At 39.2% G+C, this 26,514-nt stretch overlaps 1 protein-coding gene across 4 annotated transcripts in view; it reads left to right on the plus strand.

Moving 5' to 3' along the window:
- The window catches only part of LOC124111166 (protein draper-like), a 91,211-nt gene that overhangs the window by 33,526 nt on the left and 31,171 nt on the right, over positions 1–26,514 (plus strand). For 3 of the 4 annotated variants that reach the window (XM_048391549.1, XM_048391551.1, XM_048391550.1), the window contains exons 4-6: positions 1,346–1,627; positions 3,441–3,722; positions 16,787–17,068. In XM_048391549.1, the coding sequence (XP_048247506.1) occupies positions 1,346–1,627; positions 3,441–3,722; positions 16,787–17,068 (846 nt within the window). The remainder of the gene's footprint in view (positions 1–1,345; positions 1,628–3,440; positions 3,723–16,786; positions 17,069–26,514) is intronic. The other variant, XM_048391552.1, reaches the window with a different exon arrangement.

Genomic DNA, 26,514 nt, shown 5'->3' on the forward strand with positions numbered 1-26,514 from the left:
ACTTTTTTGTTGAGATGTTGAATATGTGTGTGTCCTGTACAAGTGTTCATCTACAAACAACTGATTAATGTTAATTGTGTTACAGTACCCAGAGTGTCTTTCTACAACCACGCCTCAGTATTGTCAATGGTTAAGTTTACTCTCATACCTGAAGAAAAGTCTATTCCTCCTATGTACTATATTCCAAAGCTCCATAAGATAAGAACAAAGATGTATATATTGCTGGGTCCAAAGAAAGTACCACCAAATCCCTGTCACAAAGGTTAACCATAATCCTTACTACAACCAAGGATATACTTTTATAAATGCAGAGCAATTATTTAAAACGCATGGATTTTCTTGCAATGAGGAGTCTCCAAAACTTAAAGAATGTGTGCAGTCTAAGAAAATAACTAAGTTCAATTCTGTCAAATCATTTGATTTTTCAACTTTATAAACTTCTATCCCACACAACAAACTGAAGGAAAGACTTTATTCCTTGAAGAATGGGGCATTTATCACAAAATTTGGTGACGATAGATATAGTTTCATCCTTATGTGCAAAGGTTCACGCTAATTTGTCAAAAATGAAAGCATATGTCATCAATAGTTTACAGTGATGAGAATATGTGAATTGCGAGGTTTCTACATTGAAAACATCTATTTAAATTTGGGAATAAGACATTTAGGTAAGACATGGGCATCCCCATCGAAACCATTTGTGCTCATCCTTTTGCTGACATGTTCCCTTACGCATATCAATCGGAATAGAAGCTCGGATTACTAGAATCCAAAAGCGGACATTTGGCCAAGAAGCTTTACTTAAGCTTCAGATATATCGATGATCAGATATCTTTAAAAAAATGCCAAACCACCAATTTCCTTCCACTGATTTACCCACCTGAATGAGAAATAAATAATAGAGACCAATCAAACAGCCTCAACTGTTTCATATTCAGCTCGATAAATAAAGATCCAGAGTGACAAAATGCTTCGCACAAGAGTGATCAAACAACCTTTGACCAAGGGTCGTGCGACGCTCCTCGAACTCTTAGCTTGGTCACAATCGATCACTTGGTGAACAAAAAATAGGAATCAGAAGCTCTACACTGTACAAGGATCTTACTAACAAACTGGGGGATATTCATTCCTATTTTGAAACGACTGTTTATTGATATTATGCCGAGGTCAGAGGCATGTAGCAAGTTCAATAATATACATGTATGATTTTAGTATGTCTCCAAATTGTATTGAAAGAACAACCCTTTAAACAACAGCCGGACCCGGCTCTGTACGTTCTTTGTATTGTTGATGAACCCATTTTGCTTCATGTACATGTGTCCATCTAATATATATTGTGTTGCAGTTCCAGTGAGGATTTCCAAGAAGCGTTGTGGTCAAGGGTTCTATGGAAAACGTTGCGACAAGACGTGCAATGTGAACTGCCACCCTCACACCAACAACAATACCTATTGTGATAAAAACACTGGGAAATGCTTACAGGGTTGTGTTTCCGGATGGAGTAGTGACACATGCAATTTCCCTTGTAGCAAGAACTGCATTGATCACATATGCAATCAAAACACTGGGTGGTGCACAAAAGGTTGCAAAGGAAACTACGGAGGGGATATGTGTAACGAATATGAAGGTAGAATAATTAAGTTTCGTGTTCATGCATTCAGCTTTGGTTCATTCGCACCGCATTAATGTCAAACACACAATAGCATGATAAACCGGAAAAAAGGCTCAGTGGCTCCACAGTGTCCAAGGATATAACTGTCAAACATGAGAGGATATATTCCTTAGAGGTATAACTGCGAGATTACAAAGATACAAATAAGTCATTCTGCACGTACACGTTAGAGTAATTACAGCTCAACTTTTATGTCAACTGCTGTTATGTTCTGACGATGTTGCTGACTTTGAGTGTAGTTATGATGCTACTTTTGTACAGTGTTTTCTCTATGATCAAGTGCTTTCCATTCCATTCTGCTATCTTCGATCAAATGGTAATGTAAACCTATGTAATACTTGACTAAGAACTTATTAATACATGTACAGACATGTATACCTTCCGATGTAACGAAAAAATAATTTAATACATTTAAAAGTAAGTATGTATTCAGTGGTTCAAACAATTAATGTTGGCCCAATTTCAATGCTAAAACAAGAATAATTTTCGTATTTCCTCAAACCCTAGGACTAAAACTACACCCTCTGTACGTTTTGTGAGATGTTGAATATATGATTTTCACGTACAAGTGTCCATCTACAAACAACTGATTAGTATCAATTGTGTTGCAGTACCCAAAGTGTCTGCCAAATCCACGCATCAGTATTGTCACCTTTTGATTTTATTCTAATGCCTGAAGAAAAGTCCATTCCTCTTTCGTACTGTATTCCAAAGCTCAATAAGATAAGAACAAATATATATATATAGATATATATATATATATATATTGCTGAGCCCTACGAAAGTACCACCTAATACCTGTCACAAAGATTAACCATAATCCTTACAACAACCAAGGATATACTTTTATAAATGCAGAGCAATTATTGAAGACGAATGGAATTCATACAATGTTGAGTCTCCAAAACTTTAGGAATTTGTGCAGTCTAAAAAAAAGAACCAAATTCAATTCTGTCAAAACATTTGATATTTAAACTTTGTAAACTTCTACCCCACGCGACAAGCTTAAGGAAAGACTTTATTCCTTGAAGCATCGGGCATGTGTAACAAGATTTGGTGATGACAAAGATAGCTTCATCCTTATGTTCAAAGGCTCATGCTAATTGTCATCAATACTTTACAGTGATGACAATATGTGAATTGCAAGGTTTCCTCATTTATAACATCTATGTTATTTGGGGATAAGACATTTGGGCAAGACGTGAGCATCCCCATCATAACCATTTGCGCTCGTCTTCTTGCTGATCTGTTTCTTTCAGCATATCAATCGGAATTTCAGCTCCGGTAGCTCGAAGCAAAACACGGACATTTGGCCAAGAAGCTTAACTTAAGCTTACAATATATCGATGATCTATGCATAAAGATTCAGAGTGACAAAATGCTTCACACAAGCGTGATCAAACAACCTTTGACCAAGGGTCGTACGACGCTCTTTGAACTCTTCGCGTGGTCACGTGATGAAGTAACAATCACTTGATGAACCAATAATAGGAATCAGAAGCTCTTTACTATACAAGGATCTTACTGACAAACTGGACGTTCTACTTTTCTGTTTTGAAATGACTGTATATGTATGCCAAGATCAGCGGTCAGAGGCATGTAACAATTTAAATAATATACATGTATCATTTTAGTATGTCTTCAAATCGTAGTAAACCAAACAAAATTTCAAAGAACAACAGAAACCGGATCTGTACGTTCTTGTTATAGTTGATGAAATCGTTTTGCTTCATGTTCATGTGTCCATCTACAAAAAATTGTGTTGCAGTTCCAGTGAGGATTTCCAAGAAGCGTTGTGGTCCCGGAATCTATGGAAAACGTTGTGACAAGCCGTGCAATGTGAACTGCCACCCTCACACCAACAACAATACATATTGTGATAAAGACACCGGGAAATGCTTACATGGTTGTATTTCCGGATGGAGTAGTGACAAATGCAATTTCCCTTGTCGCAAGAATTGCATCGATCACATATGCAACCAACAAACTGGGCAGTGCACAGAAGGTTGCAAAGGAAACCACAGAGGGGATATGTGTGACGAATATGAAGGTAGAATAATCATTAAGCTTCGTGTTCATGCATTCAGCTTTTGTTCATTCGCACCACATTCATCATAAACACACAATCACACGATAAACCGGAAATAAGGCACAGTGGCTCAGCAGTATCCAAGGGTGTAACTGTCAAATATGAGAGGATATATTTCATAAGCGGTGTAACTGCGAAATTACAATGATACAAAAATGTCGCTCTTTACGTACACGTAAGAGTAATTACAGTTCAGCTGTAATGTCAACTGATGTTATGTACTGATGATATTGTGGAATTTGAGTATACCTATGCTGCTACTTTGGTACAGGGCTTTCTCTATGATCAAGTGCTTTCCATTCCATTCTGATATCTTCCTTCCACTGGTAATGTAATCTCATATGATACTTGTCTAAGAACTTACTAATACATGTACAGACATGTATACCTTCTGATGAAACAAAATAAAAAATAAAAACATTTTAAAGTACCCACGTATTCAGTGGTTCAAACAATTAATGTTGTAACAATTTCAATGCTAAAACAAGTATAATTTCCGTATTTCCTCAAATCATAAGAACAAGCAGTAGTATAGGTAATGGCGGTTCTAGCTCACTACACTGGAGCCAGATCTATACCCAATATCTATACTACAGAGGGAATTTTTAGTGCAAAAACGATGATGTGATTCAACGATCGTCATGAGACTAAGCTAAATTGTAATGAAAATTGCTCCAGCTCAACACCACCTGGGCTATTTTCGAACCCTATCAACGCTTCTATATATCACAGAGGTATTTTGTTTATAAATAAACGATGATGTGATTCAATGAGACTAAACTAAATTGTAATGAAATTATTCTCTATTATTTCTACTCATACACATAGCATTATTTTGAACAAAGGGTTGCAACGGGCGATAGTCCCATATAAATAATACTGCAACGTTAACATTGGTGTTTCTTAAGCCATTTTAATTGATAGACCTGGTAATATCTCGAAGGCATCTACTGGTGCATCTCCAAACAAGACTTCAATAATAAGTGTAGAAAGATCAGGTATAACATTCAAGTTATTCAATATATCATTGAATTCAGTAACCAAATTTAAATTAACATTTTTTACTGCCGGACGACTCAATAATAAATGACCTTGGTCATCTGGCAGGGGAGCGACTAACACATGCTTTCGTTTTGAGGGGATATAAGCCCCGAGTTTGATCCAACTATTCATTATCTTAGTTAAATGATGTCCCTTACCCGTCGTCACAAATGGTGGTGTAATGACGATATTCAATAGCCACTCGATTTTTGCTTCGACCATAGTCGATTCATTATCATCATTGAAAGTAAGATTGTATGAAGTGTTTTTATTGAGTCTACTGACGTCAACATCATTGAAATCTCCTGGATTAGGTGCAGGTGCTGTGTATACAACTTCTTTCCGCTTGTATACATTATCTTGTAAGTGTAAAAGCATATTACTTACCATCAGTACCGGGTTTATCAAATCTTTCTCTGTCTCCAATATCGAAAAGTGCAATTGTATTACATTGTCTAAGGTTGTGTGTTCCAGGGCCTGATGAATCAACCATTATTTATAATATGAAGTGTCACACTCAAATATCTGAGTACAGGTTGATGTTTTACATCTGATACAGAAATTTTGAGATCTGAAATAATACCTTGCTTTAACTTTTTAAATTGTAATGTTGAGAAAGATTCCGTTCTACCATTATTGTATTTTTCATCTTTGACTGGAGTGAGTGAGTGAGTGAGTGAGTGAGTGAGGTTTTACGCCGCTTTTAGCAATATTCCAGCAATATCACGGCGGGGCACACCAGAAATGGGCTTCACACATTGTACCCATGTCGGGAATCGAACCCGGGTCTTGGGCGTGACGAGCGAACGCTTCAACCACTAAGCTAGCCGACCGCCCAACTTTGACTGGAATAGCTCTTAGCAGAGTTGAAGGCCTTTCGAGTTGAATATTATCCGTTGTACTGATCTGATCAAGATTGATGCATAACTCTTTATAGGGAACTAAATCAGGTAATTTAACTCCATGCGTTGGTGTGTTGTACAATACTTCTCCCCTTCTAAATCCAATTGTATCTGCTAAGTCCGTGTCAAGTTGGTTTGGTTGGTTTGTTGTTTAACGCCGCACTCAGCAATATACCAGCTATATGACAGCAGTCTGTAAATAATCGAGTCTGGACCAGACAATCCAGTGATTAATATCATGAGCATCAATCCACGCAATTGGGGTCGATGACATGCATCAACCAAGTCAGCGAGCCGGACCACCCGATCCCATTAGTCGCCTTTTACGAAAAGCATAGTCACTTTTTACGGCAAGCATGGGTTGCTGAAGATCTATTCTACCCCAGAATCTTCATGGGTCAACCCTGTCAAGTAACATACCCTGTGCACCACTGCTTTAAAACAGCACCCTATTCGACTCATTTTGTGTGAGACTAGCTCCAAAAGGCTTAAAAATGTCATCACTGAGTGAGCATACACTGTAATACCCATCTGTTATAGTGCGAAGTTTTATATCTATAAATAACACATTATTACCTCTCGCAGCACTTAAATTGGTCCACCACGGGTAATATGTTGTATTGCAGAGAGCAACTTCAAGATGCCCAGCCGAGTTGTCGATAGCGTGAAGCAGTTGAATAGACTTGCCATTTGTTATCCCCGGGAGTGTAACATACATATTAAATATACAAAGATATTATATCATAACTTAAATATGAAATAAAAATTACATTACGAATCAGTCGATTTTAGTAAGAGCCTTTGGTGCTAAGTTTTTTGTTCATTTCCCTGATATCTTTGAAAAAAAAAAGGTTTACAGCAACTAGTAACAAAATGGTGCATGATTGGTTCCAGAATCCAATGCAATTTTGGCAAAACCAGTTACTCTTTGCAATGGTGTGCCACAACTTGATGTGATGCCGGCTTTGAACTGAATAAGTCTGTTTTATCATTTCATGTATACTATCAGATTAGACGTATACTTAAAGAAATGAGTGCCCCATTACCGCAGGATCGAGCATGTAATGCATCAAATAATCTGTACAATAGCTTCGCGTATGAACGTATTTGTCAGGAATTTGATATTTGATAAAACAGAGAATAATTTTACTAACCCAGGAGTTGTAAGAGTCAAAGAATCAATAAGAACTTATGTTTGGGCAATTCTTGGTGCACAATCTCAAACACGAACAGGAATAATTGGTTCTGGGACGGAGCTCGATGCACAAAAACAGTTTGTTGCAAACGTAGAGGATGTTATTAATTCACCAGTTGACATACCATCTTCTATAAAGCGTTATCAAGATGTATTACAGTACGCTCAATCCAAAGTAGACTACGTTTATGGGGCAGGACTATACATGTCTCCAAGTGATATGGAACTTAAGTGATAGGACATAATAATAAAATTGGTCTTGCTACATCACAAAAACCAGGTATACATTCAGATATTAACCCTGAATTAATAACACAAATAAACACAGGCGAAACAGGAATAGTCAAACCACAGATATCTTCTGTAACAGAAACACAACAGCCACAAGTGTAAAACCACATATTGAAGCTAAAATCCATAACATATCGATGAAAAAACAAAGCTTCTACTAGTTCGACTCACGGCTGGTTTACCCATGATTTGGGGAAATAGTCTTTCGCGGACACGTACAACAGTCCTGCAATTGCTACGATCACAGCCCACAAGTTTTGACTAAGCCAAGTGCCGGTCTTGGCTAATAAATTCAAGAGCCAGGATACAATGCTACCTATTATACTGGGAAGTGCAGACGCGACTTTCCCAGCGAGCTTTCCCACTGCTTCCCCTAATGCCTTTAAATGCTTTTTATCCACTCTTTTACACCAGTCGACGTGGGTGGTGTAGGTGTACCACTGCCTCCCCCCCCCCCCCCCCCCCCCACCCCCTCCCACCCCCTCGTTAACGCGAGTCAAAGTTGATATAATAAATCCCAATGTGTTTAAAATACTGCTAATGGTTATCCCCTGTTCTCTGAAAAATGTTTTAATTTTCTCAGCCAGTGTTGTATCATCATTGAGGACTTGATCGATAGTTTCTCGAATTCGACTGATTTGTGAACGAAGTGGCTCTCTATTAGTGGAAGCTGCTTTGAGGCGGGCCAATCTTTGTCCTCTAAGTTACACTATCTTTCGGCAATGCGGCGTCTACTCAATTCATCGCCACTGTTTTCAAGTTATGTTTTCTCATAAGAAATATGCTTGTCGAATTCATCTAGTCGGTTATATTATTGATGAGTGATCCCCGCATTGTTTGCATTGCCTTGTCAAGACCTTGTAATTCCCTTATATTGTACTCCAAGGGTTTGTACCTGTAACGTGGAATTATCGTAAGTTTCCAAGATTTCTTCGAGTCCGTCCGAGACCTGCTTAGGTGGTACATCTTCCAAATTATCTTTATCTATGGCAGCCGCACTTGCACCGTGTTCAGTATGCACAGTCTGAAGAACCTGAGTATTCTTTGCAGAAAGTTTTGCTCATGAATTGTCGTAGTAACTATAACTAATAACCAAAGTACCATTGATCAGAATCAAACACTTCTGGTTTGCTTTCCTAATCTCGGCGCTCTTGATGTGTTAGTTCCAGGAATTGCCTGACTATCATTTACAATTAATTTGACTTCTACCGACGTTAACAGGGAGCTTGTTCAGAACAAAGGTCGTCCAATTGTTAAGAAAATTATGATTAAAATTAGCGGTAATGAGGGTTTGAGTATTGATGACAGTGATGTATACTTCTGCTACATGGATCTCTTGAGAACGTTGAAAGAACGGGAAACCTTACAGTATCAAGGTATCGCACAGGCACTAATCGGAATATAATAAAAATGCGTGTGGGTGCTGAAAATTGCAGTCCTGACAGACCAGAAGATAATGCTGTTGTTGCTGCATTGTTAAACAGATTCTATATTCCGCTCGACTTTGAATTACTAGATAGTCACCTGCCCTTCTATTAATCATCCCTAGGTGATAGATTAGAATACAAACTCACTTTTAATGACTACAGCAGAGTAATCAATACCGATGGTGAAGATGCTAGCTATTCCATTGACAATATCTCACTGGAGTTTGATATGATAACAGATTCTGAACTAGCCAGATAAATTCGTACCCAGTATAATGGAAGTTTAGCCATTTTGTACGATGGCGTGCTTCGACACCGAAATATCACCAGGGCCAAAAGTGATATGACGTGGAATATCAATCTAAACGTCCCCGGTAGATCGTTGAAGGGTATTTTAATGTTCTTTGAGGAACCTTCTGGACCAATTTCCAGAGATACAGAGGCAGTCTACAATCCCAAGATTACAAAAGTAGAATTGACTATCGAGGGCGTGGCTAATCAACTATAAAGGCAAGGCATGTAAACATATCAACAGTGGGATGAGATTAAAAAACTCCCTTCTATAAAACGAATCCAAGAAGTTAACGCAGTCATGAAAGATCTGTCTCTCGGGGATGTATCGCTGGCTGAATTCACAGATGATGACCACTACACGGTAGTGGGCGTAGAATAGAAAATGCTAGTGAGGGTGTTACTATACAGATAATGAAGCGCGCCGAAACGGCTGGTAAATTACACACATATTTGTACATGATTATGGACGCGCAACTTAATATACAAAATGGAAGATTCGTGCAAACGATCTAGTAATAATCTTTTACCTAAAGAACCTCACTGCGCTATCATCTGCAGGCAAAAGGGTTGCTGGAAAACAGCTTTTATTCTAGATATTTCACAAAGTCATTATCAGAATGTTTTCGCCCATATTATTATCCTGTGTCCGAATATAAACGTTAATAAAAACATACCTATCGAGAGAATGGGTAATGAATGATACCGGGGTGCAGAAAGTTAATTCGAGCGATCGTTTACAAGACTTTTTGCGAGTCACGAAAAATACAAAGGAGAATCAACCCTTTTCATAATAGACGACTGCAGTGCGAGTAAAGAACTTACCAAAAAGAAACATATGCTTTCATATTTAGCATTCTCCGGACGACATATGGAGAATAGCGTTTGGGTGCTTACTCAAAAATACAACTCTGTTCTGAAAGATCTCAGAGAGCAGACCAACATGGTAGCCCTGTTTCACTGCAAAGGCCAAGATTCATTTGAGGAATGTCTACACAAAAATGATGTTATTTCTACTAAGCTCGAGTGAGATAAAGTCCGAAAACTGTTAGCGGAAACGAAGCACTGTAAACTGGTATTAAAAACTGATCAACCAGCTGCTTATGCAATTGCTTTGCAAAAATATAGCAAACATAGCAACAAGTATAGCAACTGCTGAGCAAAATATATTAAAAAATAGCAAAATATAGCAAAATGCAATAAATTGAACACAAGCGGTGATTATGTAATAATGTGGATTGAAATCATTCTTTTGCAACCGTTTATTATTTCGGGCTGTATTGGATATGTCACATTTCATTATGTTAGACTTAAATATTGGCTAGGGTATTATATTATTGCAATGCGACGAACTTATCGAACAACTGCTCTAAGATGTGCCAGAACCTGTAGTTACAGATCAACATAGAGAAAGACTCGCGGCTTTGGTAGCCGGTGGAAAATGCTCCCAATACTTGAGGGAAAATTATACCACTGAAAATATTGATAACACGACCGATGAAGAAATTAAAAAACTCTATGGGTGTTACGAGTCTAGACTGGGAGCTACCATGACTAAAACAATAGATTCAGCTATGCTACAAATTCACACAGTTGTAGCTCGTACGTTTCTTCCTATCCCGGCAGAAATTCGACCGCATTTTATGCAAATCTCTCGAGAAAGACCCATTCATTGAACATGCTTTAAGCGCAGTAAGCTGTGAGTTTTATGATAAATACGGATTGTTCTTGGTGCCGCTGACCACCACTTTAATAATGGCTAAGTATTGTCAATTTAAACATACATGCCCAGTTACTAATAATGGAGGCGGAAATACCACAAGTGAATGACGAAACACCGATTGCACCACAAGCAATTGCACCACAAGCGATTGCGGAAACACCACAAGTGAGGGTGACTAAGAATCCTAGAAAGATTGCAGCTGGTAAAAAGGGTGCGCTAGCAAGGAAGGCAAAATAGCACAATGAACAGTGTTCACACCCAATTAAAACTTGGGCTCCCTATGTGATAAGCGTTAAAGCGGTGGTATGTCTGTTCTTTAAGACCTGAGAAGAGAAAACACCACCACCAGTTGAGGTTCAATTAGAGTTAAGTCCTCATGTACTGTTATAAAAGCATGACTATTCCAGTTACAGATGGTAAAATGTTTGTAGACACAGTGTATCATTTAGCGGTGGTCAGCGGCTTGGCCATTGGCTATGCCTGTATAGCTAAAATGATTACTAAAGCCACACCACCCAAGCTAGATTTCCATGGTTATGATATCGGTATGATGGTCCCAGATGTAGGCCTAGCTATGGCTACTAAAGGTACGCTAATCAAACAAGGGCTTATCCTAGAAGACATAATGAAGTAATTAAACATTTGAATATTCATAAACATAGTATTGTTAAACTCAAAATGGCATCAGTTGCAATGATGCTTGGTGGAGCTATTGTTAATGGTCTAGTTTTTTCGGGGAGTATTTTTTTTTCTAGTATGAAAGGAAAGGAGCAGAAAAGGCATAAGAAAGCATTAGAACAACTAGAAACAGAACAGTCACAATGGGCCAGAAGAAGAATGGAGAGATTAGATTTTATTAATGATGAACTTCATAAACAAAGCCTTTCAATTCAACATTAAGGATGTTGAATCTGCCATACACAAATACTTCCTTGTTTACGAAAAGACACTTGACCCAATTGATAAAAGACCAACAATAAATCAGTTTTATACTGTCAGAGGAACAAAAAAACAGAGAGATAGCATTTATAATGTTAGGTTTGACTGGTGTAGCTATATTTAGCTACATTATTACGCATAAGCCATGAGCTATTATGCATCAGCTATGAGCTAAAAGTAACCATGAAGGCTATGATATAAATAGCGCTAACTGCTCAGTTATTAATATCGCTCACTGCTCAGCTATGTCAACATGAGGCTGAGAGACTCGATTGATTTGCATTTAGACAAATGATATGATAGGTGTATAGCAACCATGAATCTATGCAGATTTACACTCATGAGGAAGCCAATTACCTGCAGCAAACAGTGCGTGAAAGAATGTTGTGGAATTCATGCTTACTACATCAGACAGGGAAACATAAATTATACATGTTCTGTATGTGGGATAGGGGTCAAAGGTCGTTATTGTTTATGCAAGAAACACGGTGCTGATAAGGTCAGGAACCAGATTATTTATGCCAGGAAGAGAGATTACATCAACGAGAGGAATAGGTTGGGGAGAATACGTGTTTAGATATATGAAAAATAACCATTTAGACATTTGACTCATTTTGCATATACCATTACATCACAATGGTCTTTGTCAGAGAGTTGAAGGCTTTGGCAAAACAAGGTGGTCTACATGGTTATTCTCGAATGAGAAAAGCTGAATTGATAACAAGATAGACAGAATTTTATGGATAACAACTTCTTTAATACCGGGAAAAGCGACGTTTTGGTATAGATCCTTATACCGTTGTCAAGCAAGACTGAATGAATTGATAACCTTACTCGGTTTGGAATATCCCCAGACTGTTAGAGAACTCAAAGCTCAAGCGAAAAAAGTGGGTTTAGAGGTTATTCTCGAATGAGAAAAGCTGAACTGATTGCTTTACTAGATAATAATCAACCAGTTGTTGAGTTAAGATTTGTAGCCACAGCCGGTGTTGCTAAATATCTAAGAGGTTGGAAGTTGGATATTAATTCCAACATGGATGTTAATGATGTTAAGAGCAGTGTAGAACTAAAATTACTCACTGATTATGATATGCACTTATTTGTTGAGAAAGGATTAAGAGGTGGTATATCGATGACGGCGAAAAGGTATACTAAGGCCAATAATAAATTAGTAGAAGGATATGATTCGAGTAAACCCGATACGCATATATTATATCTCGACGCCAACAATTTGTATGGATGGGCTATGAGCCAACCTTTACCAACGGGTGGGTTTGAGTTGGTCTACGTGAATAACATCCCAACAGATTCCAATAAGGCTACATACTAGAAGTTGACTTAGAATATCCAACAGAGTTACATAAAGATCATAACAGTTATCCGCTTGCTCCCGAAAGAATAATGGTTAATAAAGATTGGATGTCAGAATATCAACACTCCTTGATGGGCAATACGAGGTTAGCTGACGTAGAAAAATTTGATGGATAAGACAATATATATAGTTCACAACAGAAATCTCGAGTTATATCTATCGTTAGGCATGAAAATATAGAAAATACACATAGTTCTTAAGTTTGATCAAAGACCTTGGATAGAGCCCTATATAAGGCTGAACACAATTTTAAGAAAGATGGCTACCAGCAATTTCGTAAAGAACCTATAAAAGCTCATGAATAACTCAGTATTTGGTAAAACTATGGAGTATCTAAGGAATCGTGTTGATGTTAAATTGGTCAGACCTAATGAGATAAAAAGATGCAGGAAACTTATACCGTAGGCTTTTAATAGAAATAAGATATTTGATAACGACTTAGTTGCACTGCATATGCTGAAGAGTAATATAAAATTCAACAGACCGGTGTACGTTGGTATGATTATTCTTGACTTGTCAAAACACTTTATCTATGAGTTTTATTACAACGAACTTAAGAAGCAATACGGTGATAGATGCGAGGTGTTATATACCGATACAGATTCTTTGATGATGGGAATACAAACCGAGGATGTGTATAAAGTTATGGCAGAAAAAATAGATATGTATGATACGAGCGATTACCCAAAAGATAATCCACTGCACAGCGTGGTAAATAAAAAGGTATTAGGTAAGATGAAGGATGAATGTGCTGGGATCCCTATTGCGGAGTAAGACCTAAGATGTATTCAATAAAGAAGTCTGATAATGGAGAGATAAGAAAAGCTAAGAGTGTAAGGAAGTATGTAGAAAAAAAGCATATCAAACACGAACAGTATAAAGAAGCATTATTCAAATACGAGACGACTTTAAGAAGTGTCAATCACAGGATATATGGATTAGGAATGAACACGACATTATTATCCCCCTTAGATACAAAGAGATGGATTGATGAGGATGGTGTAACTACCTATGTTTATGGTTATAGTGGTAATTCTGAATCTCTGGGAACTATGTGCAACTCTTCTTGTACAAATCCCCTGCCAAGTCCATCTTTAAGATAGTATAGCATAGGCTCACCAATCGACTAATGTTATATATCTTCAGGGACCAAATCGGATCGGTTGCATGACGTTGGCCTCCTTCGAGTTCACTGGGCTGGTATAAATATCTTACTCTTTCTCTATCGGGAAGTTTTTGTTCTTTACCTCTCCGCGGTGCTTAAGATTCGGAAGTCACAGATTTCATTTTAAACGCTTTGGATGGTTTCTTCCCGATTAATCTTGTTATTTCATTATTCAGCGCTGATACAACAGCTCATAATCGTGTCACCCATTCCGTTGATCTTAATCGATCCCATTTCATTTCAATCCCATACTGATATCCAAACAAACGTTATGCTTTCAAAGATAGCTTGACTACAGTGGGCCTCTTTTTCATCACATCTTATTGTGACATCGTGATTTGTAAATAGTTTAGTTACTGATCCCATAAACACGCGACCAGGATCTACTTGAAATAACTTGGCCCATTTTAGTGGTCCGCGATTAGCCACATCTACTACGGTTAAAGCATATTTATGTTTTGCGTCTTACCTTATCATGAGGAAGAAAAAAGAGGTCAGCTTGATTAACTTCATTGTTGGAAAAAATTCAAAATTCGTCCTCGGTATTTAACATGGTGCCGGTAAGTATATTTGCCACATCACTTGTTTCTTTAACCAATCCTTGACACCATCTTTAGATACCTTAGCCTCAGTGGCTAATTTTTGTATTGCTCCTATACCTTTTAATTATCCTCGTGGGCTACAGTTAATTTTATCCATTATCAATTAATATTGATGTTTCTTTTCATACGAGTCATGACGATCGTTGAATCACATCATCGTTTTTGCATAAAAAAATACCCCTGTAGAATAGGTATTGGGTTTTAAATCTGGCTCCAGTGGAAGTGAGCTAGAACTGTCATTACCTATAAAAGTTTACATCATGGAAACATTTATTGGCTCCAGGTTGTGGTAGGCTAGAGCCATTTTCATTAAAATTTTGATTAGTCTTATGACGATCGTTGCATCGCATCGTGGTTTTTGCATAAAAACAATTCCCTCTGTAGTATAGGTATTGGGTATAAATCTGGCTCTAGTGGAAATTAGCCAGACCCGCCATTATCTACCACTCAAGCAAACCCCTTCAAATCACATGTTGAATATGTGATTTTCACGTACAAGTGTCCATCTACAAACAACTGATTAGTACCAATTGTGTTGCAGTACCCAAAGTGTCTGCCAAAACCACGCATCAGTATTGTCACCTTTTGATTTTACTATATAATACCTGAAGAAAAGTCAATTCAACTTTCGTACTGTATTCCCAAGCTCCATAACATAGGACAATAGGCAGAGTACATAAACAATCGCTCACGTTCAATAACAAGTCATCAGTAGCGTGTGTGACCACCAAATGCCTCAATACACGCAAAAACTCTTCGACGCACAGAAAAAGTCAGTCGTCTGTCGAGGTCACGTGGGATTTGACGCCATTCTTCTTGGAGGGCCAAGATCAGTTCTTGCCGGTTGGCTGGAGAGTGTGGTCGTTGTCGAACACGACGATCCATCAAGTCCCAGAGGTGTTCTATTGGGGACAAGTCGGGTGAGCGTGCAGGCCACGGCAGGGCGTTGACGTTGTTGGCTGGGAGGAAGCTAGGGACAATTCTGGCTGTATGGGCTTCAACGTTGTCATGCTGATAAATGACACCTCGTGGCTGCTATTGGAGAAATGGTAGGACAACTGGACGAAGAATGTTGTCCATGTAACGCTGAGCTGGCAGGTTTCCGTCAACGATGACCAGCGGTGTCCTCTCCTGCACACAGATCCCTCCCCACCACGGCACTCCCTCCACCATATGGTACGACCTCCTGCATGCAACACGCCGCCGTTCGTTCACCCCTTCGGCGGTAAACACGTTGTCTTCCATCAGCCCTTAACATACAGAATCGACTTTCGTCAGTGAAGACAACCCTCTGCCAGTCGCGTCGTTGCCAACGTCGTACAGTCCGGGCCCATCTCAATCGCAGACGACGATGTTGTGCTGTCAACAGCTGTCCTCTGTATGGTCTAAAAGCCCTGATTCCATGAGCCCTGAGTCTCCTGGCCACTGTCTGTCGACTAACCCTGTGACCTAAGGCATTTGTCACCGATGACGTCACTGTCAGGAAGCGATTTCGGAGGTGCAAGGTACGCAAGTACCGGTCATCATGGGGCGTGGTCACCCTGGGTCTGTCTGTTCTTGGCCTGTCAGCGGTCCGCCCTGTCTGTCTGTAACGTAGCATCAAGTTGGTAACGGCAACACGGGAGCAACCGAAGGTTCGTGCAATATGGGCGTAGGCGGCTCCCATCTGTACCATACCCAAGGCTCGTTCACGTTGTTCGACTGTGAGTCGTGGCATTTCTTTTGTGTTTTTTTTATCACTGTGGATGTCTGACTTCCTGTGGATGAAGTCACAATCACTTGATGAATAAATAACAACAAGACGTTCTACACTATACAAGGATCTGACTGACAAACCGGGGGTGATGTTTTTCTTTTCTGAAATGACTGTATTTTTATGTCAAGAACAGAGGCCAGAGGCATGTAACAATTTCAATCATATACAAGTAGCGTTTTATTATGTGTTCAAGTCATTTAGAAAAACCAACCCATCAAACAATACCTGCACCCGGCTCTGTACGTTCTTTGAAAAGTTGATGATGGCGTTTTGCTTCATGGACATGTGTCCATCTACTGATTAATATTTGTTGTGTTGCAGTTCCAGTGAGGATTTCCAAGAAGCGTTGTGGTCCTGGAATCTATGGACAACGTTGTGACAGGCTATGCAATGTGAACTGCCACCCTCACACCAACAACAATACATATTGTGATAAAGACACCGGGAAATGCTTACAGGGTTGTGTTTCCGGATGGAGTAGTGACCAATGCAATTTCCCTTGTAGCAAGACTTGCATTGGTAACATATGCAGTCAACAAACTGGGCGGTGCACAAAAGGTTGCAAAGGAAACTACAGAGGGGATATGTGTGACGAATATGAAGGTATAATCATTAAGCTTCGAGTTCATGCATTCAGCTTTGTTTTATTCGCACCGCAATCATCTCAAACACACAATAACATGATAAACCGGAAATAAGGCTCAGTGGCTCCACAGCTGTCCAAGGATATGACTGGGGGATATATTCCTTTGGCGGTATAACTGCGAAATTACAATGATACAAATATGTCCCTCTGTACGTACACGTAAGAGTAATTACAGTTTAACTGTAATGTTAACTGATGTTATGTACTGACGATATTGCTGCATTTAAGTATACATATGCTGCTACTTTTGTACAGTGTTTTCTCTATGAGCAAGTGCTTTCCTTTCCATTGTGCTATCTTCTTTCCACTGGTAATGTAAACCCATATGATACATGTCTAAGAACTTATTAAAACATGTACAGACATGTATATCTTCTGATGAAACAAAAATAAAAATAAATACATTTTAAAGGAACTACGTATTCAGTGGTTAAAACAATTAATGTTGGGCCAATTTCAATGCTAAAATAAGTAACATTTTCGTATTTCCTCAAATCCTAGAAACAGGCAAACCCCTTCAAATCACAACTACTCAATCTGTACGTTTTTTGAGATTTTGAATATGTGTTTCGTGTACAAGTGTCAATCTATAAACCACTGATCAATGTTACTTGTGTTGCAGTACCCAGAGTGTCTGCCAAAAACACGCATCAGCATTGTTAGCTTTTGATTAATCTTAAAGAATGTGTGCAGTCTAAGATACGAACAAAGTTCAATTCTGTCATAAAAAAAAATATTTTTCAACTTTGTAAACTTCTATCCAACACGGCAAACGTAAGGAAAGACTTTATTTCTTGAGGCATGGGGCATTTGTCACAAAAGTTGGTGATGATAGATAGAGCTTCATCTTTCTGTACAAATGTTCATGATAATTTGTCAAAAATGAGGGCAAATGTCATCATTAGTTTACAGTGATGACAATTAATTTGACTCATTTACATATTGAGCTTTTAGTGATATTTCTTAATGATGTAAATGTTGTCTACATGTTAAACAACTTCATAAGGCACAAAACGTCCTAAAAGTTTAAAACAAGTTCCCAATCTCTACAGTGAGATGAATCGAGTACCAATCCAAGTGAACAGAATGCATTCAAAACCAGTTAAACTGAACCGATGTTATGCAAAGCAATCATATAAAACGTCTAAGCTGATGGTTATCAACAATCAGGCCGTTTGTTAAGTTAATAACGATATCATTCGGCAAAATCGTGGCATTTAAAGAACGAAAAAGATATGTTCATACATGAAAATGAACTCCTATTTGCCAAATAATTTAGTTCATGCTTTCATTGGCAGCAGCTTCAAGGTAAATGGTATATGATAAAAAATAGAAGAGAGAACATGATAAGGGCAAAAATGACTCCTTCATGACACAAATATAAAAACAACGTTACTTAATTCACGACCAGAAACTTCAACATAATAATCAATGTAATTAAAGCTGCAAGCAGCAATGTCGGGCTCCAAGTAACACTGCGCACAAACGTCCATGTTCGAATCCTCAAAGGGTTTCCTTGTACGTAATTCGTTAAAAGTAGGCACCACTTGCAGGGTATCGCCGCTACGAAATTGGCGTGTGCCAGGGTGTCCAAGTCTGTTCTAAACCCATTTCTGACCTCGAACATGTTCGAATCCTCAAAGGGTTTGCTTGTATGAACTCTGTCAAAAAATAGTAACTGGAAAACGCCGCTACGAAATTGGCGTGTTCAAGGGGTGTCCCAAATATTAATCAAATATTACCACCAAGCGGTGTTACCTTTAGCATGCAACTAAGAACAAACAATGAGATGCATATGGCACAGTAACTTCATGTAAACTTGCAATAGTTTCTGTCAACATCCTTACAAGATATGATCTTTAAAGTAAAATTTCGTTGAAAATAATTATCAAAATCAAAATGCAATACGGCCGTAACTAAAAGAGATATCCAAAATCGGCTAACAGAGTTTGATGTGTTATATATGGAGACAATTCCCAGAGAGTTTAAAAGCATTTCATGCAGTGGGCTCGGAGGAGTTTGCGTACCCAAAACACACTGTGAAAACCTTGAATCCAATATGGCTGCCTTTCGGCTTGGAGCTCTTGTAAAAAATAATAAATTGGCCGATTACAAAAGGGCTTCGAGCCTTTCGGCTTGGAGCCCTAATAAATAAATCGGCCGATTACAATAGGGCCTCAAGCCTTACGGCTCGGAGCCCTAAAAATAAATCGATAGATTACAATAGGGTTCTGCAGCCTTTGGCCTTGGAGCCCTAATAATCAGGATCCTATCCTACGATCCTCTTGTCATCATCACCATCAACATCACATAACCCCGTTAACATTACGCTTCCTTCAATTTTGTTTATAGCATTTAAGTTAACACCCAATTTGTTGGGTACAGGTAAATTTACATCAGATTTACTCAACCGATCACTTGTCAAACGGACCCTTTAAGATCCGGGGAAGAATAGATCTTCAGCAACCCATGCTTTCTGTAAAAGGCGACTTGGTTTGCCTTAAGAGGCGATTAACGGGATGGGGTGGTCAGGCTTGCGGACTTGTTTGAAGCATGCCATCGATCCCAATTGCGTGGATAGATGCTCATGATGTCAATCACTGGATAGTCTGGGCCGTCGTATAGCTTGAATATTGCTGAGTGCGGCGTAAAACAACAAACCAACCAACTTGTCTAACGAAGCTGACAAGGCTACTTTTATCAGCTATTAGAGCACAGGCAAATACTTTCGTCCAATTGCTGGTCTCTATTTTGATCAGGTGGAGTACATTTGTATGCTGATAAAGTACTGTAAAGTATACAATTTATATAGGTGTGAAATTCTCGTGCTTCATTAAACTTGTACATTTCAGCATGACAGCCTTTAAACGACAAGTTCATTTATTTAGTTACACCAAACACAACATTTTTGTAATTGATTTAATAAATTCTACTGGCTAAAGTTCTATTCCATTACAATCTGGATCTCTTTGTCGCCTTGTTCAATTTGAAAACTGTCCCTTTTCCTAGACTTGGTTGGTGATGACAGAGAGACTGTTTTGATTCCTCAGCCTGAAAATCCAAAATACCATCTCGAATAATTCGCCCTTTGTTCTCGCAACAGTACATAGTATCCCGATAAAGTACTCGCACTCGTCCTAAATCACATTACATCAATTAGCACGACAGAAAGGCTTACTCACGGAAGTATTGCACATGTAATTAGCCTCACACTTTTTCATGTGATTTAACGTAAAGTATATCTTAAAGAACACTTGAATTTATATGAGCATGTTACACCATTTGACGAAAGAATAGTGTTATGACTGGGTGAATATTTTTTGTCATACAATTGCTACCTGAGTGTTATTTAGTGTCACAAACTATTAATTATAGTCCCTACATTCATGATCAGGAACGGATCAAATCAATCAATGGCGAATCAATTTGAGGAAGCAGACCATAAATTCTCAAATAAAAAGAAACAAATCAAAACACTGAAAACTAATCGTCACCTCACCTCTTGCCTTTATGGCCCACAATAAATGGCATGGCTATGCGACTGTCAACCGTGTTCACAATGCAAATTTCATTTTTTTTAAATATATTTAATTTCCTATAGCTTTGATGTTACTAAAGTGAAACGGGTGTATTCTATATGCAATAAAAAGATAAAAGATACATCTACACAATGACACAATTATAAATTCAAACTATAAAATGCTCAAGCCTACCTAAATTCTAGCCTTTTACGTCCGACAACAAACAGCTCGGAGATACGACAATGCAAGTTTATATATATATATATATATATATATATATATATATATATTCCAATAACCCAGGTTAAAGTGACAGGTACAATCCCACAATGCACACTGAAGTTGTCCAAAAAAGGCTTTCGCCATGGCTTTGGATTCTTTTTGTTGGCCACATATGCCTGTGCATATCTGGTAAAGTGGTCCGTGACAACTAACACATTGTGTTTCCCTCCTTGGCTACTTCAAAATTCTTTTGGATTCTGTGGCGATGTCTTTATCTTTTCAACTTTAGCCAGGTCTGGTTCCATGCTTCTTTATGAGGGCATATGACGTATAAACTTAATCTCGTCCTTGAAAAGACTTTAAATTTACCTGGAGCAAGCTTGAATCCAGAGTCTTTGAGTCTCTTAAATACCTTCTTCAACCTGTCAAGATACTCTTCAAAGGTTTCAGCAAATATGATGATACCATCCATGTAGATAAGGCATACCTTGAGATACATATCTTCAAAACAGTCAACAGGTGTTGATACGCGGTAGGACTGTTGCCCAAGCCAAGGGGCGTCCGGTTGAATTCATAGAATCCAAGGGGTCCTACAGAAAAAGCTGTTCTCTCTTTAAGATGTTCTTCTAATTTGACATGATGATACCCACTCTTCATATCCACCATAGAGTTGAATTTGGATCCTCAAAGTGTGTCAAATGGCAGAGGGTATGAAACTTTAACTGTGCTATAATTAAACTCTTTAAAATCAATGCACATCCTGAAAGATCCATTCGTCTTGCGTAGTAACACCACATTAGAAGACCAAGATGATCGTGATCGATGAATGATTCCACTTGCTAATAGATGAGCTCTTACTTCACTATGCATGGATAATGGAATTCACGTTGATTGAAAGGCTCTTCATCAATGTTTCACTGCATTAATGTGGTCAAGGTCACTATGAGAGAATATGTCCAAGTAGTCAGAGTCAGCTCCTCTTAATTGTGAGTGGCTGAGATACTTCCAGTTAAAAAACGAAGTCCTGCCCTGAGGACTGTCTTCCAATTTAGGTTGTTCTTCAACAAATACAGGCTAGATCTCACATAAAAGAGCACGGGGTTGAATGAGTACTGTCTTTGTGGTAATGCTAGAAATGTTGCCTGGGTGAGATGTCAAGGTCGTCGGGGATAGCTGAACGGCTAGTACTTTGCAACATAACACTTGTATTGCAATAGGGAAGCGCCTTGTCAATGTAGCCAGTGATAGTGACGTCTAAGTTGGGTGGGATGACAACCTTGACTTCACAAGATCTTATTTCTTTAGCACCATACACCTGAAAGTGAAATACTAAGGCGTGTAAAGGTTCGCATCTCTTAGAAACTTGTCCCTATGCTATATGTCTGCAAGTTACCAAGTAAACAGATATTATAATGGTGCTAAGTAAAACTGGTACCTTGTAAGTAGTAGGACCTACAGGCAAAAAAACTAGCGTTCAGCATCAATACCGTCGACCTCTAAGTCCACCTGAATGTAACCTGTATATAGTAGGGGCTGTACACTTGTAGTGGGTGTGATGGGAATAGTAGAGAAATATGTTGTCATAATAATAAAATGCCAAACTCTTTGTAGAGATTGTAGCACCTGTGTCTTATGAAGCACTTTATTCTTTAAATACAGATATCGATTTCATTTGAAATTCCTACAAGTGCTTTTGTATCATATCTCTGAGGATCAGTCTGTTGCTTTTTGAGACCTTCGGGCCAGCCCCTCGCACAGGCCATCTCCCGTTTAAATGCTGACGACTGTGGTCCATCCTGACCCTGCATCAATAAGCCGCCATACTTGTGGCAGACTCTTCACCTTGGACTTTACCTTTCCCCCTGCGTTGATTGTGATCCTGGTCAATCTGACGCTGTTCTTTTTGCAAGGCATCAAAATCTAAGAATAAATCTGTTTTGTGCCTCCTGACATCCTTGACTGATGGCTTGAGTCATGTCCAAAGCATGTAATAAAGGAGGTTGTTGGTGTTCAGAGACCTCACCACTTTCTACTAAGTCTTCTAGATGACACCACGTATCTCCACAAATGTTATGACACATTACGTTTACCTTCATCTCCTGAGAAGCAAGGTAAACTTGGATGGTGAGATACGATAAGCACTTGAGCTGCTGATGGGTGACTAGGATGTTGAGTTCCGGAAGCAGGTGAAACAGCTTCTGTTTTCACAGAGCCAGTTCACTCAGTCACCCACTTTAACAAGTTCCCTGGTGAATCAGCCTCAGGTTTTACCTTAAGCTGCTGAAATGTTGCAACAAGTTGACCAATTCCTCTTTGACATTTGGTCAGACATACCAATTCGTAGTACAACAACTAGCACTAAATAGAATTATATATACTACACACACAAAATATGGGAACACCAAAATATTATGTTATAAAAAGGAACATTTAATGACATGTGATCGTATCATTACAATTGTGCATTAGCAGATTATCAAGCTTCAAAACAAAAACATTTACAGGTAACTGTCATTTAAAAGCACACATGAACAAGTCGAATAAGAAAGTGGGAGTCAAAAATGGAAATCAAAATGTCAATAGCGAGTGCGTCCTCCACGTTGATTGATGCATTCGGTGCATCTTCGCCTCATGGATCTTGCAAGGGTGCGAAGGGTAGCCTGTGGAATCGCCTGCCATTCCTTTTGGAGCCACTGAACCAGAACCTGAAGAGCTGGTGCAACTCCATGATTGTCCCTGACACGTCGTCCCAGAACATCACAAAGATGGTCAATTGGAGCCAAATCCGGTGAATATGCTGGCCACTGCATCACAGTCACATTGTTCTGTTGCAGGAAGTCTCTAACGACTCTAGCCCGATGTGGTCTGGCATTGTCATCTTGCAGGACTGCTCTTGGACCAACGTTGTTCAACTGTGGTAGGACAAGAGGGCGTAAAATCTCGTCACGATATCTCACTCCATTCAAATTGCCTTGAACAAGAAAGAGAGGTGTTCGGTGATGCAAACTGAAGCCTCCCCACACCGTCACAGAGCCACCGCCAAACCTGTTTCTTTCTCGTACAGTGGCATCATCATAACGTTCTCCAGGACGTCTCTTAACCCTTACCCTTCCATCATTATGCTTAAGACAGAAACGGGACTCGTCAGTGAAGAGAACTCTGGACCATTGTTGATTATCCTATCTCAAATGTGCCCTGGCCCAGGCAAGTCTTGCAGTTCGGTGATGAGGACGAAGATAAGGACGAACAGCTGGACGACGTGACCTTAAATGAGCAGTTCTCAGGCGGTTCCTGATGGTCGATACGCTTACGTTGGTGTGTGTTGCTTGTCGGAGGTGCAGTCTCAAAGCACTGGTTATTGTGAACCGGTTCCGAAGGGCTTGCAGCACAACGTATCGGTCATCTGCCCTAGATGTTACTCTGGGTCTACTAGAACGCGGTCTGTCCTGCACTCTCCCTGTTGTCTGGAACCGTTCCCTCAGTCTGTTAATGACAGACGGTGACACATGAAGACGACGCGCAACATTCCTTATGGATGCACCATCTTGTAGCCACACTATGGCCCTACTCCTGTCGTGAACGCTTAACGGTCTTCGCTGGGGCATGTTTAAGGAAATGTGTAACTTCACAGTGTCTGAAGCTTCTTTATAAAGAAAACTTGCCACCAACTGCATGGAAATTCTGACTTTCACGTGCACTAGGTTGTTGTGTTTTGGCGTTTGAATCTGACATGGCGAGGGAGTCTTTCTGCACCCAAGTGTTTTTCTGGTTTAGCATTTAATCAATTTGACCAAATTCTTCAAAAAATAAAGCACTTGCAAAAAAGCATGACTCAACACGTAATTTTAAGTGCCCTCAAAGCATAAAAAAATTTACTGAAACTTACTGAAGTTCATAAATGATCAAGCCACGTTAAGTTTTATACATGGCTATTCAATTTAGGGGTGTTCCCATAATTTTTGTGCGTAGTATTATAAAGGAAACAATTGCAATCTATGACACGTGTAACAATTGTGTATACACTAACCTTAAACAAAAGACTATTGTTTTGAATGGACCACTGGATATGAAATACGTGTACATTATATATTTACAAGTATAAAAGTTAGTAATGGTATGCAGGTGTGAGCTGTGCGACTGCTGCCGACGCAAAGAAAGGGGATAACATGTTAAGAAATATGGACCAATCATATACAATTCAATCAGGACACCACCAATAAACTACATGACTAACTGAATGTAAACAAACTCAATTATAATCTAACTGCTTATAGATTAAGTGGAAGCTGATTTAAATTACATTGTGATTTTATTGTTTATACACTGAACCGCAAAAGAAACGTCACCATGGACAGATATATGAGAAACCTTATTTGTCCAAACACTGTAAGCATACTTTCAGACATATTACAAAGATGAAACTTGGCAAAACTGATCATCAAGGTTGAAATAGGCACTTGACCCATAGGCACTTGAGCCCACATTCTGAGGAACGCCTGACGCAGTTCAGCTGCAGTTGTCGGCCTTGGTCGGACGTCATTCAGCCGTCTTTGAACCTCGTCCCACAAGTGCTCAATGGGATTTAAATCGGGACTGAGGGCAGGCCACTGCATGGTTATGACGCCATTTTGCTGGAGGAAGTCTCTTGTTGCTCTCGCAGTGTGTGCACGGGCGTTATCATGCTGAAACTCGTGGTTGCGGCGACGTGCCAAATGAGGTGTGGCGTGTGGTCTCAAGACTTGATCAATGTGCCTAGCTGCTGTGACACCATTGCCTCTCCCTGGACCTCTGTGCAAGACCAATTCCACCCAACACTAGATGCTCGGACCACCCCACGAGACTCTCTCAACAACACAAGCATCCGAATAACACTCCCCACGGTGTCGCCAGAGCCTGTATATGGTCCTTACGTGGACTTGAAATGCATTGGCTACTTGCCGGGCGGTTTGTCCAGCTTGCAATCGCCCAAGGGCTTGGGGTCGCTGATTTCTTGTCAATCTTGGCATGTGGAGGCAATTCAATGACGAATGAATGTTATCCGATCTGGGTGGATTTTTATTGTGCACGAAATGGGGGAAAGCATGTGCATTTCAATTTGCATCGGACTCACGTGCATCGGGTTACCATGGCCGTTGTCGTGATGCGTTTGGGCGATCGGTTATCATCAAATTTCATTTTTCCGGACAAGGTAATGTTAAATTTAAGAAACTTTGACAAAAAATACCCAGATATTTAAATGACAACTTTTCTAGCAATGTTACTTGGGGTGACGAATCTTTTGCGGTTCAGTATATAATAGTGTGAATAATATGTAGGTGCTCAACAGGCATGCTTCTTCCAAGCAAACACAGATATATTACATTAACTAAATAAAAGGTTGTTTTTTGAATACATATGAAACTGATAACACAATTAATTAACTCACTACTTATCCAGAAAACTAACAAATTAACCAAATAAATAATCAGTAGACTAACTAAAGAAATGAGTGAGTTAGTGAGGGTTCAACGCCGTTTTGAACAGGATTCCATTCATAACACGGCATGCCAACACAATGTGGGAGAAAAGCCTGAAGTGATATATCGTGTGTGCCCAAGTTATCTTGTGTGCCCAGGGGTGAGTGAGTGAGTATGGTTTTACGCCGCTTTTAGCAATATTCA

This window comes from Haliotis rufescens, unplaced genomic scaffold (genome assembly GCF_023055435.1).
Source record: "Haliotis rufescens isolate VD_foot unplaced genomic scaffold, xgHalRufe1.0.p SCAF_9, whole genome shotgun sequence".
Lineage (NCBI taxonomy): Eukaryota > Metazoa > Mollusca > Gastropoda > Lepetellida > Haliotidae > Haliotis > Haliotis rufescens.